This window comes from Procambarus clarkii, chromosome 32 (assembly GCF_040958095.1).
Source record: "Procambarus clarkii isolate CNS0578487 chromosome 32, FALCON_Pclarkii_2.0, whole genome shotgun sequence".
Taxonomy (NCBI): Eukaryota; Metazoa; Arthropoda; class Malacostraca; order Decapoda; family Cambaridae; genus Procambarus; species Procambarus clarkii.
This window is the reverse complement of record NC_091181.1, coordinates 44,128,286-44,148,854: the sequence shown is the minus strand read 5'-3', so window position 1 is coordinate 44,148,854 and position 20,569 is coordinate 44,128,286. Positions and strand designations below refer to the sequence as shown.

General features: G+C 50.5%; 1 protein-coding gene across 1 annotated transcript in view; it reads right to left on the bottom strand.

The window, feature by feature from the left end:
* The window catches only part of LOC123759495 (uncharacterized), a 430,513-nt gene that overhangs the window by 37,579 nt on the left and 372,365 nt on the right, over nucleotides 1-20,569 (bottom strand). The window contains exon 4 of the mRNA XM_069334770.1: nucleotides 2,486-2,628. Within this exon, the coding sequence (XP_069190871.1) occupies nucleotides 2,486-2,628 (143 nt within the window). The remainder of the gene's footprint in view (nucleotides 1-2,485; nucleotides 2,629-20,569) is intronic.

Genomic DNA, 20,569 nt, shown 5'->3' with positions numbered 1-20,569 from the left:
GTATAGACCTAGGTTAGGTTAGGTTAGGTTAGGTTAGGTTAGGTGTGTTGCTTCTGTTGGCGATTATTTGTATATACTGTGCTTGGGTGAATCATTTAGAAGGTTCACATTCGAACTCAGGAAAAGAACCGAGTACTGTTTAAGAAATATTCGAACTTGATCAGCCGTGAGTCGTGTGTAGTGTGTGTTTCTCTCATGATCAGGGGGCTCATGAGGCCATTTTTCATGAGGACGGGCCTCCCATGTCCATCCACTCAAATGCCGGTTCACTCTCAAAACGCTTTCACTCATAGAACGGTTCATTTACTGTAACGGACGGTTTACTCATACAACGGTTCATTAATTCATAGAATAATTCACTCACTCCAGCCCGTCCTCGACTCAAGTCCATTACATCCAGCGGTCAACACCACAGACGCATTCATAAATTTTAACATGCTGTTCATTTAAAACGGGAATTTTCTCAAGTATAAATTAATATTATAATATATTGGCATATTGTGTATATATAGGCATAGGATAGGTTAGGTTAGGTGTTTAGGTTCTGTTGGCGATTATTTGTATTTGTAGTACGTGGGTGAAGCATTTACAGCGTTGTGATTCGGAAAAAAATCGTCAGTGAATTACTTGTTCCGGATATGTTCGAACGTCAGCAGTTGTGAGTCGTGTGTAAAGCGCTTTTCATTCATAAACAGGGGGTTTGGTGGGTGCATGGAATCACTTTTGAATCTTTGTTTGGAGGACGGGCTGCTCACTCACACAATGATTCACTCACACAGCGGTTCACTGACTCATAGAACAGCCCGTCCTCCAAACAAAGACCCAAAAGTGATTCCATGCACCCGCGAAACCACAGCTGTTTATGAATGAAAAACAGTTTACACACGACTCACAACTGTTGACGTTCCAACACTTCCAGAACAAGTGCTTCACTGACGAATTTTGTCCGAACCACAACGCTGTAAAGGCTTCACCCACGTACTACAAATACAAATAATCGCCAACAGAACGTAAATACCTAACCTAACCTGTACCTATATATGCACAATATGCTAATATATTATTTATATTAATTTATATTTGAGAAAAATCCTGTTTTGAATGAACGGCATGTTAAAATTTATGAATGCATCTGTGGGGTCGACCGCTGGATGGAATGGACCTGAGGCGAGGACGGGTTGCACATGAGGGGTTCACTAACTCATAGTAGGTCACTCACTCACAAGGAGGTTCATTTACAGAGCAGTCGACTCACATTACAGAACGGTTCAGCTACTTCAGCTTCCGCGCTTACGCCTGATTAGGCGCGTCCAACTGCTGGGTGGGACGCGCCTACTCAGGGTAGGCGCGTCCACCCGGCGGTTGACCCCAAAGACACAATCGTTAAATTAACACACTGCGTATTTAAAAGTTTATTTTCTCACGTAAAATATTATACTAGAACAGTGTTTTTCAACCACTGTGCCACAAAGGTTCCACCGGTGTGCCACAAAGATTCCACAGGTGTGCCACAAAGGCACCAAATGTTTCCCAAGGGAGCTTGAAGGAAGGTTTAAAGTAACGGGAACAACAAGAAAGATGAACATTACCTTTAAAAACAAGTATTTTGAAATCCTTATCTACATTTAAAAAAATATTATTAGAATTTTAGCCGTTAAACTTGTGAAATGTGATCTTAATTCCCGTCTGTATGTGCATAAAGCTTCTCCTTAAGAAAATTTTGGAGTGTCTTAAGAATTTCATGCAGCACCTTGTACATATAAGAATTTTCATATGTGTCGCGATGACCAATGGTGACAGATCTATGTACTAGAATGTGTTTAATAGTTAGGCTTAACTTAGGTTAGGTGGTTGTGTCTAGGTGGCAACTATTGATACTTGAACCTGTCCTGAGGCCAGGCTCGTTAAAGCAGCGGCCGTCCCTTAAAACGCATTGATCAATATGGACGTATTGTGCATTAAAAATAAGCTTGTTCTAATATGTAAATTAATATTACTATGTATTAAAGTTCTATGTACAGTTAGGCGTAGGTTAGGTTAAGTGTTTGGGTTCCGTTGGCTATTATTTATATATGAAGCACGCGGGCGAAACATTTATATCTTTGCGATTCGAATAGAGGTCGTTACTGAAGCACTATCCGAGAAATGTTCGAACGTCGTCAGTTAATGTGAGTTGTTTGCCATTTTTTTTCGTTCATAAACAGGGAATTTGGCGGCTGGATTAATGAGTATTTGGCCTTTGTCGATGAGGACGGCCAGGTAGGCGAATGAAGCATTTAGAGAGATGCCATTCGAGCAGCGGACGTGAACTGCTCAAGAAGAGTACATGCATCAGCTGTGAGTCGCGTGTTAAGGGTTTTTCACTCATAAACACAGGGGGTTTGGCGGCTGGATTAACGATCATTGCGCCTTGGTTGAGGAGGAAGGTTGGGTTGTTCATTAGCAGGACTGTCCACTCAGGCCAGCGAGCGAGGGAGGGACTCACCGGGCGGCCCTGCAGGAGCCAGGTGAGGCCCGGCGTGGGCCCCGACACCGGGAAGTTCTCCGCCAGACACCGTAGCTGAATGTCGTCGTGGGACTCGTACATGTCCCTCGCTCCTGTGATCACTGGCGGGGACGGTGGCTCGTCTGGGGAACAACACAAACATACTATATTATGAATAACACAATAACAATAATAATACACAGGGAAACACATTAACGTGATGCATCAAAGAACAAATCTGCAGGAGCCCTAATGAGGGTTCGAAGCTATGTCTGGGAACATTCAGCGCATTGGTTCGAACCCTCATCAAGGCACCTGCGGATTTGTTAAACGATATTAATATTATTGATAATGATAATAATAATAATAATAATAATGAGAAAATCAGTAGAAGCCGTGAGGAGGATTCGAACCTATATGCTCTAGGTACTCCCAAGCAAATACCTTATACCACTCAACCCGTCCTCAAACTAAGTCCATTCTATCCAGCGGTCGACCCCAAAGACGCATTCATTAACTTTACCATTATGTTCATTCAAAACAGAACTTTTCTCAAATATAAATTAATATTTTTATATATTAGCATGTTGTACATATTTAGGGACGGGTTAGATGAGGTGTTTAGGTTCTGTTGGCGATTATTTGTATTGGTAGTACGTGGGTGAAGCATTTACAGCGTTGTGGTTCGAACAAAAGTCATCAGCGAAGCACTTGTTCCGGAAGTGCTTCTTTCCCTTGGGGCGCCTGACAGCTGAGTTGACAGCGCTTCCGATTCGTAGTCCTGAGGTTCCGGGTTCGATCCCCGGCGGAGGCGGAGACAAATGGGCAAAATGTTTTTCACCCTGATGCTCCTGTTACCTAGCAGTAAATAGGTGCCTGGGAGTTAGATAGCTGCTACGGGCTGCTTCCTGGGGATGTGTAACAAAATGAAGGCCTGGTCGAGGACCGGGCCGCGGGGACGCTAAGTCCCGAAAAGATCTCAAGATAACCTCAAGATAATCTTCCCCTCATAATTCCCGCCCTCCGGAAGTGTTCGGACGTCAGCAGTTGTGAGTCGTGTGTAAACCGTTTTTCATTCATAAACAGCGGGTTTGGCGGGTGGATGGAATGGACTTTGGCTCTTTGTTTATGGTGACTGCCTGGATTACCTAGTGATTCGGTTCGAATCTTCATCACGACTAAATCTGATTTTCTCAATAATAATAATAATAATAATAATAATAATAATAATAATAATAATATAACAATTGTAACATTTGAAAGAAATAATAGATCAGAATGTCGCTATACAGAGTTTCCTAATTGACACACTAATATTAATAGTTTAACATGACGTACGTAAAACATAGAATCTTATGCATTGTCATGGCTGAATTAAAAAAAATAAATATATCAAAACAGTTTCTTATACTATATCTAAATACACTTAATATATGCACAGATCACGGCAAGCAGCTTTCAATAAGTCATTACAGGACAATCAATATAAAAATTATGCAAAAAAATGTATGTTAAATGTATTTATGACATAAACATATGTTGAGGTAAGAAACACTTATTTGCGGTTATTCCCTATCTTAAGGCTCTTGTAAGGTTGTGAACACAGGTATAGAACTGGTCGTAGACGCAGGTGTGGACAGTGGCCAGGTGTGGACAGTGGCCAGGTGTGGACAGTGGCTAGGTGTGGACAGTGGCTAGGTGTGGACAGTGGCTAGGTGTGGACAGTGGCCAGGTGTGGACAGTGGCTAGGTGTGGACAGTGGCTAGGTGTGGACAGTGGCCAGTTGTGGACAGTGGCTAGGTGTGGACAGTGGCCAGTTGTGGACAGTGGCCAGTTGTGGACAGTGGCCAGTTGTGGACAGTGGCCAGGTGTGGACAGTGGCTAGGTGTGGACAGTGGCCAGTTGTGGACAGTGGCTAGGTGTGGACAGTGGCCAGGTGTGGACAGTGGCTAGGTGTGGACAGTGGCTAGGTGTGGACAGTGGCCAGTTGTGGACAGTAGCTAGGTGTGGACAGTGGCTAGGTGTGAACAGTGGCCAGGTGTGGACAGTGGCTGGGTGTGGACAGTGGCCAGTTGTGGACAGTGGCTAGGTGTGCACAGTAGCCTGGTGTGGACAGTGGCCAGTTGTGGACAGTGGCCAGTTGTGGACAGTGGCCAGTTGTGGACAGTGGCTAGGTGTGGACAGTGGCCAGTTGTGGACAGTGGCCAGGTGTGGACAGTGGCTAGGTGTGGACAGTGGCTGGGTGTGGACAGTGGCCAGTTGTGGACAGTGGCTAGGTGTGAACAGTAGCCAGGTGAGGACAGTGGCCAGTTGTGGACAGTGGCTAGGTGTGGACAGTGGCCAGTTGTGGACAGTGGCCAGGTGTGGACAGTGGCTAGGTGTGGGCAGTGGCTGGGTGTGGACAGTGGCCAGTTGTGGACAGTGGCTAGGTGTGAACAGTAGCCAGGTGTGGACAGTGGCCAGTTGTGGACAGTGGCTAGGTGTGGACAGTGGATAGGTGTGGACAGTGACCATGTGTGGACAGTGGCCAGGTGTGGACAGTGGCCAGGTATGGAGAGTGGCTAGGTGTGGACAGTGGCTAGGTGTGGACAGTAGCCAGGTGTGGACAGTGGCCAGGTGTGGACAGTGGCCAGGTGTGGACAGTGGCCAGGTGTGGACAGTGGCCAGGTGTGGACAGTGGCCAGGTGTGGACATTGGCCAGGTGTGGACAGTGGCTAGGTGTGGACAGTGGCTAGGTGTGGACAGTGGCCAGGTGTGGACAGTGGCCAGGTGTGGACAGTGGCTAGGTGTGGATAGTGGCCAGGTGTGGACAGTGGCCAGGTGTGGACAGTGGCCAGGTGTGGACAGTGGCCAGTTGTGGACAGTGGCCAGGTGTGGACAGTGGCCAGGTGTGGACAGTGGCCAGGTGTGGGCAGTGACCTGGTGTGGACAGTGGCTAGGTGTGGATAGTGGCCAGGTGTGGACAGTGGCCAGGTGTGGACAGTGGCTAGGTGTGGACAGTGGCTAGGTGTGGACAGTGGCCAGGTGTGGACAGTGGCCAGGTGTGGACAGTGGCTAGGTGTGGATAGTGGCCAGGTGTGGACAGTGGCCAGGTGTGGACAGTGGCTAGGTGTTGACAGTAGCCAGGTGTGGACAGTGGCCAGGTGTGGACAGTGGCCAGGTGTGGACAGTGGCCAGGTGTGGACAGTGGCCAGGTGTGGGCAGTGACCTGGTGTGGACAGTGGCTAGGTGTGGACAGTGGCTAGGTGTGGACAGTGGCTAGGTGTGAACAGTAGCCAGGTGTGGACAGTGGCTAGGTGTGGACAGTAGCCAGGTGTGAACAGTAGCCAGGTGTGGACAGTGGCCAGGTGTAGACAGTGGCTAGGTGTGGACAGTAGCCAGGTGTGGACAGTGGCCAGGTGTGGACAGTGGCCAGGTGTGGACAGTGGCTAGGTGTGGACAGTGGCCAGGTGTGGACAGTGGCCAGGTGTGGACAGTGGCTAGGTGTGGACAGTGGCCAGGTGTGGACAGTGGCTAGGTGTGGACAGTAGCCAGGTGTGGACAGTGGCCAGGTGTGGACAGTGGCTAGGTGTGGACAGTGGCCAGGTGTGGACAGTGGCCAGGTGTGGACAGTGGCCAGATGTGGACAGTGGCTAGGTGTGGACAGTGGCCAGGTGTGGACAGTGGACAGTTGTGGACAGTGGCTAGGTGTGGACAGTGGCCAGGTGTGGACAGTGGCCAGGTGTGGACAGTGGCCAGGTGTGGACAGTGGCTAGGTGTGGACAGTGTCCAGGTGTGGACAGTGGCCAGGTGTGAACAGTGGCCAGGTGTGGACAGTGGCCAGGTGTGGACAGTGGCCAGGTGTGGACAGTGGCTAGGTGTGGACAGTGGCCAGGTGTGGACAGTGGCTAGGTGTGGACAGTGGCCAGTTGTGGACAGTGGCCAGGTGTGGACAGTGGCTAGGTGTGGACAGTGGCTAGGTGTGGACAGTAGCCTGGTGTGGACAGTGGCTAGGTGTGGACAGTGGATAGGTGTGGACAGTAGCCAGGTGTGGACAGTAGCCAGGTGTGGACAGTGGCCAGGTGTGGACAGTGGCCAGGTGTGGACAGTGGCTAGGTGTGGACAGTGGCCAGGTGTGGACAGTGGCTAGGTGTGGACAGTGGCCAGTTGTGGACAGTGGCCAGGTGTGGACAGTGGCCAGCTGTGGACAGTGGCCAGGTGTGGACAGTGGCCAGGTGTGGACAGTGGCTAGGTGTGGACAGTGGCTAGGTGTGGACAGTAGCCAGGTGTGGACAGTGGCTAGGTGTGGACAGTAGCCAGGTGTGGACAGTGGCCAGGTGTGGACAGTGGCCAGGTGTGGACAGTGGCCAGGTGTGGACAGTGGCCAGGTGTGGACAGTGGCTAGGTGTGGACAGTGGCCAGGTGTGGACAGTGGCCAGGTGTGGACAGTGGCTAGGTGTGGTCAATGGCTAACTGCTGGTGGAGCGGTTACAGGCTTAACAGTCCCCCAACAAATCACGAGTTCAGTTCTCGTTAGTGGGTAAGTGTGATTTTCCAATTTCATTTTAGAGCAGGTTCCAGGAGCAGCATAACCTGCTTTTCTATTTAGTCATCTTGCCAATTAGCGCTGTCTCCTGATAATTACCTAATCACCAACTTGTTCTGAAATTACTAATTAGTTTCCAGGTAACCTATCAAATGATGACAGTATATCTTCGTGCCCCCACAGGGCCTGTCGTAGTGAATATAGACCCACGAATGGGTTGAATGGAATATTTTTTCAGTGACTGCATTTTGAGTGGGGAAATTTTTCTTAGAGAACTCATGGTCCTTGAGAAAATGTCAAGTATGGTCCTGTGTACACTCTGCAGGTATTGACCTGAGTGCGTGTACTCGCCTCGTTGTATATGTGTGTGGCGACTGAAAGGTGTAATGGCAGGTACTGAACTAGTTTCAGTCCAAGTAAGATGTCAAGTTTCAGTCCAAGAAATGTCATACATATTGACGTGTGAGCAATATGTATAACATTTCGACCCGTTTAGGGGTAAATAATTAAAGGTCAGATGGTCACATATCTTCGTGGATAGATTTTTTTCGTCTAATGCTTCTATTCACCCACGACAAAAAAATTCTTCAAGAAAGTGATTAAAGAACCAAACATATTAGCAGACTATTCATGATTTGCTACATATATGCTTTATATTTGTTACATATATGCTACATATTATTTGCTACATATATGCTTTCATTAAATTTATAGGAAGCATGATCATCAAAAACAGTATTAGCAAACAGTAATGATCACAACAGTGGTGATGTTGACCAGACCACACACTAGAAAGGGAAGGGACGACGACGTTTCGGTCCGTCCTGGACCGTTCTCAAATTACAATCGACTTGAGAATGGTCCAGGACGGACCGAAACGTCGTCGTCCCTTCACCTTCTAGTGTGTGGTCTGGTCAACATACTTTAGCCACGTTATTGTGACTCATCGCCTGCACAGTGGTGATTACAGCAGTATTAACAACTACAGCATTAACACCAACGGTATTAACAGTAGTATTAACAGCATTATCAACACCAGTATTAACAATACCGATATTAACACCAGTACCAGAGGCCCTTCACACCACCACCACCAGTACCAGAGGCCCTTCACACCACCACCACCAGTACCAGAGACCCTTCACACCACCACCACCACCAGTACCAGAGACCCTTCACACCACCACCACCACCAGTACCAGAGACCCTTCACACCACCACCACCAGTACCAGAGGCCCTTCACACCACCACCACCAGTACCAGAGACCCTTCACACCACCACCACCAGTACCAGAGGCCCTTCACACCACCACCACCAGTACCAGAGGCCCTTCACACCACCACCACCAGTACCAGAGACCCTTCACACCACCACCACCACCAGTACCAGAGACCCTTCACACCACCACCACCACCAGTACCAGAGACCCTTCACACCACCACCACCAGTACCAGAGGCCCTTCACACCACCACCACCAGTACCAGAGACCCTTCACACCACCACCACCAGTACCAGAGGCCCTTCACACCACCACCACCACCAGTACCAGAGACCCTTCACACCACCACCACCAGTACCAGAGACCCTTCACACCACCACCACCACCACCAGTACCAGAGTCCCTTCACACCACCACCACCAGTACCAGAGACCCTTCACACCACCACCACCAGTACCAGAGACCCTTCACACCACCACCACCAGTACCAGAGGCCCTTCACACCACCACCACCAGTACCAGAGACCCTTCACACCACCACCACCAGTACCAGAGACCCTTCACACCACCACCACCACCAGTACCAGAGACCCTTCACACCACCACCACCAGTACCAGAGGCCCTTCACACCACCACCACCAGTACCAGAGGCCCTTCACACCACCACCACCACCAGTACCAGAGACCCTTCACACCACCACCACCACCAGTACCAGAGACCCTTCACACCACCACCACCACCAGTACCAGAGACCCTTCACACCACCACCACCACCAGTACCAGAGACCCTTCACACCACCACCACCACCAGTACCAGAGACCCTTCACACCACCACCACCACCAGTACCAGAGACCCTTCACACCACCACCACCACCAGTACCAGAGGCCCTTCACACCACCACCACCACCAGTACCAGAGACCCTTCACACCACCACCACCACCAGTACCAGAGACCCTTCACACCACCACCACCAGTACCAGAGGCCCTTCACACCACCAGTACCAGAGACCCTTCACACCACCACCACCAGTACCAGAGGCCCTTCACACCACCAGTACCAGAGGCCCTTCACACCACCACCACCACTAGTACCAGAGACCCTTCACACCACCACCACCAGTACCAGAGACCCTTCACACCACCACCACCACCAGTACCAGAGACCCTTCACACCACCACCACCAGTACCAGAGACCCTTCACACCACCACCAGTACCAGAGGTTCTTCACACCACCACCACCAGTACCAGAGGCCCTTCAAACCACCACCACCAGTACCAGAGGCTCTTCACACCACCACCACCAGTACCAGAGACCCTTCACACCACCACCACCAGTACCAGAGACCCTTCACACGACCACCACCAGTACCAGAGGCCCTTCACACCACCACCACCAGTACCAGAGACCCTTCACTCCACCACCAGTACCAGAGACCCTTCACACCACCACCACCACCAGTACCAGAGACCCTTCACACCACCACCACCACCAGTACCAGAGACCCTTCACACCACCACCACCACCAGTACCAGAGACCCTTCACACCACCACCACCAGTACCAGAGGCCCTTCACACCACCACCACCAGTACCAGAGACCCTTCACACCACCACCACCAGTACCAGAGGTCCTTCACACCACCACCACCAGTACCAGAGGCCCTTCACACCACCACCACCACCAGTACCAGAGACCCTTCACACCACCACCACCACCAGTACCAGAGGCCCTTCACACCACCACCACCACCACCAGTACCAGAGGCCCTTCACACCACCACCACCACCAGTACCAGAGACCCTTCACACCACCACCACCACCACCAGTACCAGAGACCCTTCACACCACCACCACCACCAGTACCAGAGACCCTTCACACCACCACCACCACCAGTACCAGAGACCCTTCACACCACCACCACCAGTACCAGAGACCCTTCACACCACCACCACCACCAGTACCAGAGGCCCTTCACACCACCACCACCACCAGTACCAGAGGCCCTTCACACCACCACCACCACCAGTACCAGAGGCCCTTCACACCACCACCACCAGTACCAGAGGCCCTTCACACCACCACCACCACCAGTACCAGAGACCCTTCATACCACCACCACCAGTACCAAAGACCCTTCATACCACCACCACCAGTACTAGAGACCCTTCACACCACCACCACCTGTACCAGAGACCCTTCACACCACCACCACCAGTAACAGAGACCCTTCATACCACCACCACCAGTACCAGAGACCCTTCACACCACCACCACCAGTACCAGAGACCCTTCATACCACCACCACCAGTACCAGAGACCCTTCATACCACCACCACCAGTACCAGAGGCTCTTCACACCACCACCACCAGTACCAGAGGCCCTTCACACCACCACCACCACCAGTACCAGAGACCCTTCATACCACCACCACCAGTACCAAAGACCCTTCATACCATCACCACCAGTACTAGAGACCCTTCACACCACCACCACCTGTACCAGAGACCCTTCACACCACCACCACCAGTAACAGAGACCCTTCATACCACCACCACCAGTACCAGAGACCCTTCACACCACCACCACCAGTACCAGAGACCCTTCATACCACCACCACCAGTACCAGAGACCCTTCATACCACCACCACCAGTACCAGAGACCCATCACACCACCACCACCAGTACCAGAGACCCTTCATACCACCACCACCAGTACAAGACACCCTTCATACCACCACCACCAGTACCAGAGACCCTTCATACCATCACCACCACCAGTACCAGAGACCCTTCACACCACCACCACCAGTACCAGAGACCCTTCATACCACCACCACCAGTACCAGAGACCCTTCACTCCACCACCACCAGTACCAGAGACCCTTCATACCACCACCAGTACCAGAGACCCTTCATACCACCACCACCAGTACAAGAGACCCTTCATACCACCACCACCACCAGTACCAGAGACCCTTCACACCACCACCACCACCAGTACCAGAGACCCTTCACACCACCACCACCACCAGTACCAGAGACCCTTCACACCACCACCCCCACCAGTACCAGAGACCCTTCACACCACCTCCACCAGTACCAGAGGCCCTTCACACCACCACCACCAGTACCAGAGGCCCTTCATACCACCACCACCAGTACCAGAGACCCTTCACACCACCACCACCAGTACCAGAGGCCCTTCACACCACCACCACCACCAGTACCAGAGACCCTTCACACCACCACCACCAGTACCAGAGACCTTTCACACCACCACCACCAGTACCAGAGGCCCTTCACACCACCACCACCAGTACCAGAGACCCTTCACACCACCACCACCACCAGTACCAGAGACCCTTCACACCACCTCCACCAGTACCAGAGGCCCTTCACACCACCACCACCAGTACCAGAGACCCTTCACACCACCACCACCAGTACCAGAGGCCCTTCACACCACCACCACCAGTACCAGAGACCCTTCACACCACCACCACCACCAGTACCAGAGACCCTTCATACCACCACCAGTACCAGAGACCCTTCATACCACCACCACCACCAGTACCAGAGACCCTTCATACCACCACCACCACCAGTACCAGAGACCCTTCATACCACCACCACCACCAGTACCAGAGACCCTTCATACCACCACCACCACCCGTACCAGAGACCCTTCATACCACCACCACCACCAGTACCAGAGACCCTTCATACCACCACCACCACCAGTACCAGAGACCCTTCATACCACCACCACCACCAGTACCAGAGACCCTTCATACCACCACCACCGCCAGTACCAGAGACCCTTCATACCACCACCAGTACCAGAGACCCTTCATACCACCACCACCACCAGTACCAGAGACCCTTCACACCACCACCACCAGTACCAGAGACCCTTCACACCACCACCACCAGTACCAGAGGCCCTTCACACCACCACCACCAGTACCAGAGACCCTTCACACCACCACCAGTACCAGTACCAGAGGCCCTTCACACCACCACCACCAGTACCAGAGGCACTTCACACCACCAGTACCAGAGACCCTTCACACCACCACCACCACCAGTACCAGAGGCCCTTCATACCACCACCACCAGTACAAGAGACCCTTCATACCACCACCACCAGTACCAGAGACCCTTCATACCACCACCACCAGTACCAGAGACCCTTCATACCACCACCACCAGTACCAGAGGCCCTTCACACCACCACCACCAGTACCAGAGACCCTTCATACCACCACCACCAGTACCAGAGACACTTCACACCACCACCAGTACCAGAGACCCTTCATACCACCACCACCAGTACCAGAGGCCCTTCACACCACCACCACCACCAGTACCAGAGACCCTTCACACCACCACCACCACCAGTACCAGAGGCCCTTCACACCACCACCACCACCACCAGTACCAGAGGCCCTTCACACCACCACCACCACCAGTACCAGAGACCCTTCACACCACCACCACCACCACCAGTACCAGAGACCCTTCACACCACCACCACCACCAGTACCAGAGACCCTTCACACCACCACCACCACCAGTACCAGAGACCCTTCACACCACCACCACCAGTACCAGAGACCCTTCACACCACCACCACCACCAGTACCAGAGGCCCTTCACACCACCACCACTACCAGTACCAGAGGCCCTTCACACCACCACCACCACCAGTACCAGAGGCCCTTCACACCACCACCACCAGTACCAGAGGCCCTTCACACCACCACCACCACCAGTACCAGAGACCCTTCATACCACCACCACCAGTACCAAAGACCCTTCATACCACCACCACCAGTACTAGAGACCCTTCACACCACCACCACCTGTACCAGAGACCCTTCACACCACCACCACCAGTAACAGAGACCCTTCATACCACCACCACCAGTACCAGAGACCCTTCACACCACCACCACCAGTACCAGAGACCCTTCATACCACCACCACCAGTACCAGAGACCCTTCATACCACCACCACCAGTACCAGAGGCTCTTCACACCACCACCACCAGTACCAGAGGCCCTTCACACCACCACCACCACCAGTACCAGAGACCCTTCATACCACCACCACCAGTACCAAAGACCCTTCATACCATCACCACCAGTACTAGAGACCCTTCACACCACCACCACCTGTACCAGAGACCCTTCACACCACCACCACCAGTAACAGAGACCCTTCATACCACCACCACCAGTACCAGAGACCCTTCACACCACCACCACCAGTACCAGAGACCCTTCATACCACCACCACCAGTACCAGAGACCCTTCATACCACCACCACCAGTACCAGAGACCCATCACACCACCACCACCAGTACCATACCAGAGACCCTTCATACCACCACCACCAGTACAAGACACCCTTCATACCACCACCACCAGTACCAGAGACCCTTCATACCATCACCACCACCAGTACCAGAGACCCTTCACACCACCACCACCAGTACCAGAGACCCTTCATACCACCACCACCAGTACCAGAGACCCTTCACTCCACCACCACCAGTACCAGAGACCCTTCATACCACCACCAGTACCAGAGACCCTTCATACCACCACCACCAGTACAAGAGACCCTTCATACCACCACCACCACCAGTACCAGAGACCCTTCACACCACCACCACCACCAGTACCAGAGACCCTTCACACCACCACCACCACCAGTACCAGAGACCCTTCACACCACCACCCCCACCAGTACCAGAGACCCTTCACACCACCTCCACCAGTACCAGAGGCCCTTCACACCACCACCACCAGTACCAGAGGCCCTTCATACCACCACCACCAGTACCAGAGACCCTTCACACCACCACCACCAGTACCAGAGGCCCATTCACACCACCACCACCACCAGTACCAGAGACCCTTCACACCACCACCACCAGTACCAGAGACCTTTCACACCACCACCACCAGTACCAGAGGCCCTTCACACCACCACCACCAGTACCAGAGACCCTTCACACCACCACCACCACCAGTACCAGAGACCCTTCACACCACCTCCACCAGTACCAGAGGCCCTTCACACCACCACCACCAGTACCAGAGACCCTTCACACCACCACCACCAGTACCAGAGGCCCTTCACACCACCACCACCAGTACCAGAGACCCTTCACACCACCACCACCACCAGTACCAGAGACCCTTCATACCACCACCAGTACCAGAGACCCTTCATACCACCACCACCACCAGTACCAGAGACCCTTCATACCACCACCACCACCAGTACCAGAGACCCTTCATACCACCACCACCACCAGTACCAGAGACCCTTCATACCACCACCACCACCCGTACCAGAGACCCTTCATACCACCACCACCACCAGTACCAGAGACCCTTCATACCACCACCACCACCAGTACCAGAGACCCTTCATACCACCACCACCACCAGTACCAGAGACCCTTCATACCACCACCACCGCCAGTACCAGAGACCCTTCATACCACCACCACCACCAGTACCAGAGACCCTTCATACCACCACCACCACCAGTACCAGAGACCCTTCACACCACCACCACCAGTACCAGAGACCCTTCACACCACCACCACCAGTACCAGAGGCCCTTCACACCACCACCACCAGTACCAGAGACCCTTCACACCACCACCAGTACCAGTACCAGAGGCCCTTCACACCACCACCACCAGTACCAGAGGCACTTCACACCACCAGTACCAGAGACCCTTCACACCACCACCACCACCAGTACCAGAGGCCCTTCATACCACCACCACCAGTACAAGAGACCCTTCATACCACCACCACCAGTACCAGAGACCCTTCATACCACCACCACCAGTACCAGAGACCCTTCATACCACCACCACCAGTACCAGAGGCCCTTCACACCACCACCACCAGTACCAGAGACCCTTCATACCACCACCACCAGTACCAGAGACACTTCACACCACCACCAGTACCAGAGACCCTTCATACCACCACCACCAGTACCAGAGACCCTTCATACCACCACCACCAGTACCAGAGGCCCTTCAAACCACCACCACCAGTACCAGAGACCCTGCATACCACCACCACCACCAGTACCAGAGACCCTTCACACCACCACCACCAGTACCAGAGACCATACCACCACCACCAGTACCAGAGACCATACCACCACCACCAGTACCAGAGGCACTAATTCATACGGCCACTAACCGTATAAACACATTCTCAAAAGCAACTACGATCTCATTCCTCCGTCAGTGTTGGTGCACCTGCGGCCTCGTCCCCAGCACCTGTGGGTCGGCCCGGGGTCTCTCTGTGGCAAGGTCTTCATGGCGGTGGTCCTCCCTGAGGCAATGAAGCACCATATTATACGTTCATGGAGTTTAGAGTCGCCAGCTGTGGCGCGGCAGGCGGGTCGCTCCTGCTTTTCTTGCGAGGGCCAATTTGCATACTGCCGGGGATATATATTGGCCGAGGTGTACGGCCTGTGAAATTATACGTTTTACTTCGTTAAGCGGGGCTTTTTCCCATGAGAGGGTGGTCTCGTGGATGACAGGGATTTGTTATTTTGGGGTCTTGGGTGTTGGGTGATGGGGGATATCTCTCTCTCTCTCACACACACACACACACACACACACACACACACACACACACACACACACACACACACACACACACACACACATAGTGTGTGTGTGTGTGGATAAGGATACTCCAGTGGATAAGGGAGTACCTAAGCAATAGGAAGCAGAGAGTTACGGTGAGGGGTGAGACCTCCGATTGGCGTGAAGTCACCAGTGGAGTCCCACAGGGCTCTGTACTCGGTCCTATCTTGTTTCTGATATATGTAAATGATCTCCCGGAGGGTATCGATTCATTTCTCTCAATGTTTGCGGACGATGCTAAAATTATGAGAAGGATTAAAACAGAAGAGGACTGTTTGAGGCTTCAAGAAGACCTAGACAAGCTGAAGGAATGGTTGAACAAATGGTTGTTAGAGTTTAACCCAACCAAATGTAATGTAATGAAGATAGGTGTAGGGAGCAGGAGGCCAGATACAAGGTATCATCTGGGAGAGGAAATTCTTCAGGAGTCAGAGAAGGAAAAAGACTTGGGGGTTGATATCACGCCAGACCTGTCTCCTGCAGCACATATCAAGCGGATAACATCAGCTGCATATGCCAGGCTGGCCAACATACGAACGGCATTCAGAAACCTGTGTAAAGAATCATTCAGAACTTTGTATACCACATATGTCAGGCCAATCCTGGAGTATGCAGCCCCAGCATGGAGTCCATATCTAGTCAAGGATAAGACTAAACTGGAAAAGGTTCAAAGGTTTGCCACCAGACTAGTACCCGAGCTGAGAGGTATGAGCTACGAGGAGAGACTACGGGAATTAAACCTCACTTCGCTGGAAGACAGAAGAGTTAGGGGGGACATGATCACCACATTCAAGATTCTGAAGGGGATTGATAGGGTAGATAAAGGCAGTCTATTTAACACAAGGGGAACACGCACAAGGGGACACAGGTGGAAACTGAGTGTCCAAATGAGCCACAGAGATATTAGAAGGAACTTTTTTAGTGTCAGAGTGGTTGACAAATGGAATGCATTAGGCAGTGATGTGGTGGAGGCTGACTCCATACACAGTTTCAAGTGTAGATATGACAGAGCCCGATAGGCTCAGGAATCTGTACACCTGTTGATTGACGGTTGAGAGGCGGGACCAAAGAGCCAGAGCTCAACCCCCGCAAACACAACTAGGTGAGTACATCTAGATGAGTACACACACACACACACACAAGGGGAATCGGTGGCAGAGCGGACAAAACGCTGGACACGTGATCCTGTGGTCCCGGGTTCGATCCCGGGCGCCAGCAAGAAACGATGGGCAGAGTTTCTTTCACCTTATGCTCCTGTTACCTTGCAGTAAATAGGTACTTGGGGGTTAGTCAGCTGTCACGGGCTGTTTCCTGGGGTGTGTGAGGGGAGAAAAAAAGTAGTAGTAGTTAGAAACGGTTGATTGACAGTTAAGAGGCGGGCCGAAAGAGCAGAGCTCAACCCCCGCAAGCACAACTATTTGAATACACACACACACACAAACACACACCCACACCCATACACAAACTTTTAAGAAACTTTTTAAGCCAGCATGTCAGGGGACCCACAAGAATGAGAGGCAACGATGAACCAGCGAGACTCGACCTAGTCTTCACTCTGAACGACTCGGACATAAGGAAATGCGCTTTCGAAGCCACAGTGGGAATGAGTGATCACAGTGTACTGACGTTTGAGTATCTGGTTGAAGAAGGGTTAAGGTACTCAAGGAAGATTCCAGAAATCAAAAGGCTGGCATTCTGAAAGGGAAACTATGATGTTATAAGAAAACTCCTAACATATATAATTTGGGAAGCAGAGCTTGGAGGAAAGACAGCCCAAGACATGATGGACTAAATCCCACAGAAGTGTAAGGAGGCAGCAGACAAGTTCGTCCCAGTCCAAAAGAAAAGAAATGAAATGCAGACGAGAAACCCATGGTTTATTTAGAGAGGTAAGCTAGCAGAGCAACACAGTACAAGGGCGTGGAGAAACAATAGAAATAATAGGACACAAGTGAGCAGAGAAAGATACCAGAGCGCCAGGATTGAATATGTCAGGGTGAGAAGAGAGGCAGAAAGGCAATATGAAAACGATATAGCAAGCAAGGCAAAGACTCGACCTAAATTGCTGCACAGCCACATCAGGAGAAAAACAACAGCGAAGGAACAGGTAATGAAACTGAGGATAGGGACAGACAAATTTACTACAAACGACAATGAAGTGTGCGAGGAACTCAATAAGAAATTCCAGGAGGTCTTCACAGTAGAGCAAAGGGAAGTCCCAGAGTTAGGAGATGGGATATCTAACCAAACACCACTAGATGAGTTTGTGATTACCAGTGGGGAGGTGAGGAAGCGTCTGCTAGATCTGAAAGTGACAAAGGCTACAGGTCTTCCAGCCGTGGCAGAAATAATCAAATAAACAAAAGACAGAGTTCCTCTCACCTGATGAGTCTGTTCACCTAGCAGTACCTGGGTGTTTGACCGCTGTTACTGACTGCATCCTGGGGATTTGTGTGTTCTCACCTAGTTGTGCTTGCGGGGGTTAAGCTCTGGCTCTTTGGTCCCGCCTCTCAACAGCGTACGTGTGTGTGTGCGCGCGTGCGCGTGTGCGCGTGTGTGTGTGTGTGTGTGTGTGTGTGTGTATGTGTGTGTGTGTGTGTGTGTGTGTGTGTGTGTGTGTGTGTGTGTGTGTGTGTGTGTGTGTGTGTGTGTGTGTGTGTTAGAAATATATGTTGTAGACTGGACAGGGGAAAATAGATCGAGAGTCTGTACATTATACAGCCAACGGTTAGAAAGGCGGGGCCCAAGAGCTAACAGCTGGATCCTGCAGATAATACAGTACACGCATATCTCATCACGGATACAAGGACACGGACCAAAAGATTCAGGTCGCGACCATCATTTATAACTACGCACACACCCGAGCATATTAGCAGAACCTTTAGACATGAATACATTGCATTTTATTTACTATATTTATTTTATTTAGACATGAAAACAGATATAATACCATTTAGCATACACAGGAAGAGAGTGCTCTCACTGATGCTGGGAGAACATCAACATCAGTTCTAAGCATGAACTCTTATAGAACATTACTGCTAATCCTGGAAGACTGCAACCAAGACAATGATGTCAGAGACTACCGAAACGTGAAGAACAATGTTGCGGTTGTTGAAGAACGAAACTTTTCATGTTGACTGCACCAGAAAGTTAACAATGAATGAGAGACGATGAATTAGAGAGGCTTGATTTGATCAATGTAAAAAATGTGGAGACAGGTAGAATAATTGAACTAGAAGCTTCATTTGTGAACTTATAGATGCTAACACTTATTTTACTTAAAAACAAGAGGAAAGAGGACACGGAAAAATTGACCATATCGCAGGCATGTATCAGTTATGAATTTAACAAAAATATGTGATTTCCTTGAAGAAATATAACGCAGCAAGAACTTAATGGGAAAATAATACACTGTGAGACAGAGTTATTAATGACTGCTCAAAGGCCTTATGCTCCATTTCACAGCGAAGTTTGAATGAGAAAAAGAATGCTGCTTGAATGAATGTTTGAATGAATGAAAAAGGATGAAAAAAGAATGATCCATACACTATTTATTTATTTATTTATTTATATATACATGGGTTTTTAAGTTCTCGTGCAGCCACTAGCACGCATAGCGTTTTGGGTAGGTCCTTAATCCTAATATTCACACACACACACCAACCCGTTCTCGCATTTTCGTATAGTCAATATTGACTTATTAAATACGTGCATATGTTACATACTTATCATACTAGTTTACCTTGAAAAGATTCATAGAAAACACCCACCTTACCTAACCTTCTTAGTATTGTGACGGTAAAGTGTTGGAGTGCTGATGTTCGGCTGTTTCAATATCTGGGGGCAAGGCCTCGTCACATTTACAGAGAAAAAGAAAAGAAGATCGTTTGCCCGTTTGTCTGTGGTAAGGTAATGGGAAGGCACACAAAACACAAAGTATAAACAATGAAATTTTAATTACTCTAGAAAACAAGATATGAATAAAGACAATCTCTTGGCTTACGTAAAATTCAAAACAAGTCAACAAACAAAACAACATGAATAACTAATGGCAGTAAAAATTTACTCTAAGACAAAATAAAGTGTAAGTAATAGTAATAGTAAATCAAATCAGTTGCTGAGAATACTGGCTTCAAGCTGCCACCTCCCTTAGTACACGACAGCCAGAGCTTTGTCTACTAGAGAGAGATGTCAACTCCAAAGAGCAAAGATATATTCTGAGGAGTACGGTGTGTGCTGGCCCAGACGTCGACTCAGGTAGTGGCGTGAGTGCAGGTGCGGCAACACACCAGCCAATCAGGAACAGGCAGGCGGAGAATGAGTAGTTTGCTGGTTGGACGGCGGGCGGGAGCCAGTGTGTCTGGTGGTGCAAGGTACGCTTTGCTTCCTGGGCAAAACGTTTGGCGATACAGGTGGACGTATCTTCAATATAGTATCTTGTACTTGAATGACGTAAATGTTGTAGGGAAGAGCAGGCTCAATCTCTCTTGAAAGAGATTATCGTCACAGTATGTTAAGATAAGCATCTTAATGCTTCGTAATTACAATTATTACTTAACCTATTATAGGTATAGATTAAGTAATAATAAGTAATTATACCTATTATAGGTATAGGTTAAGTAATA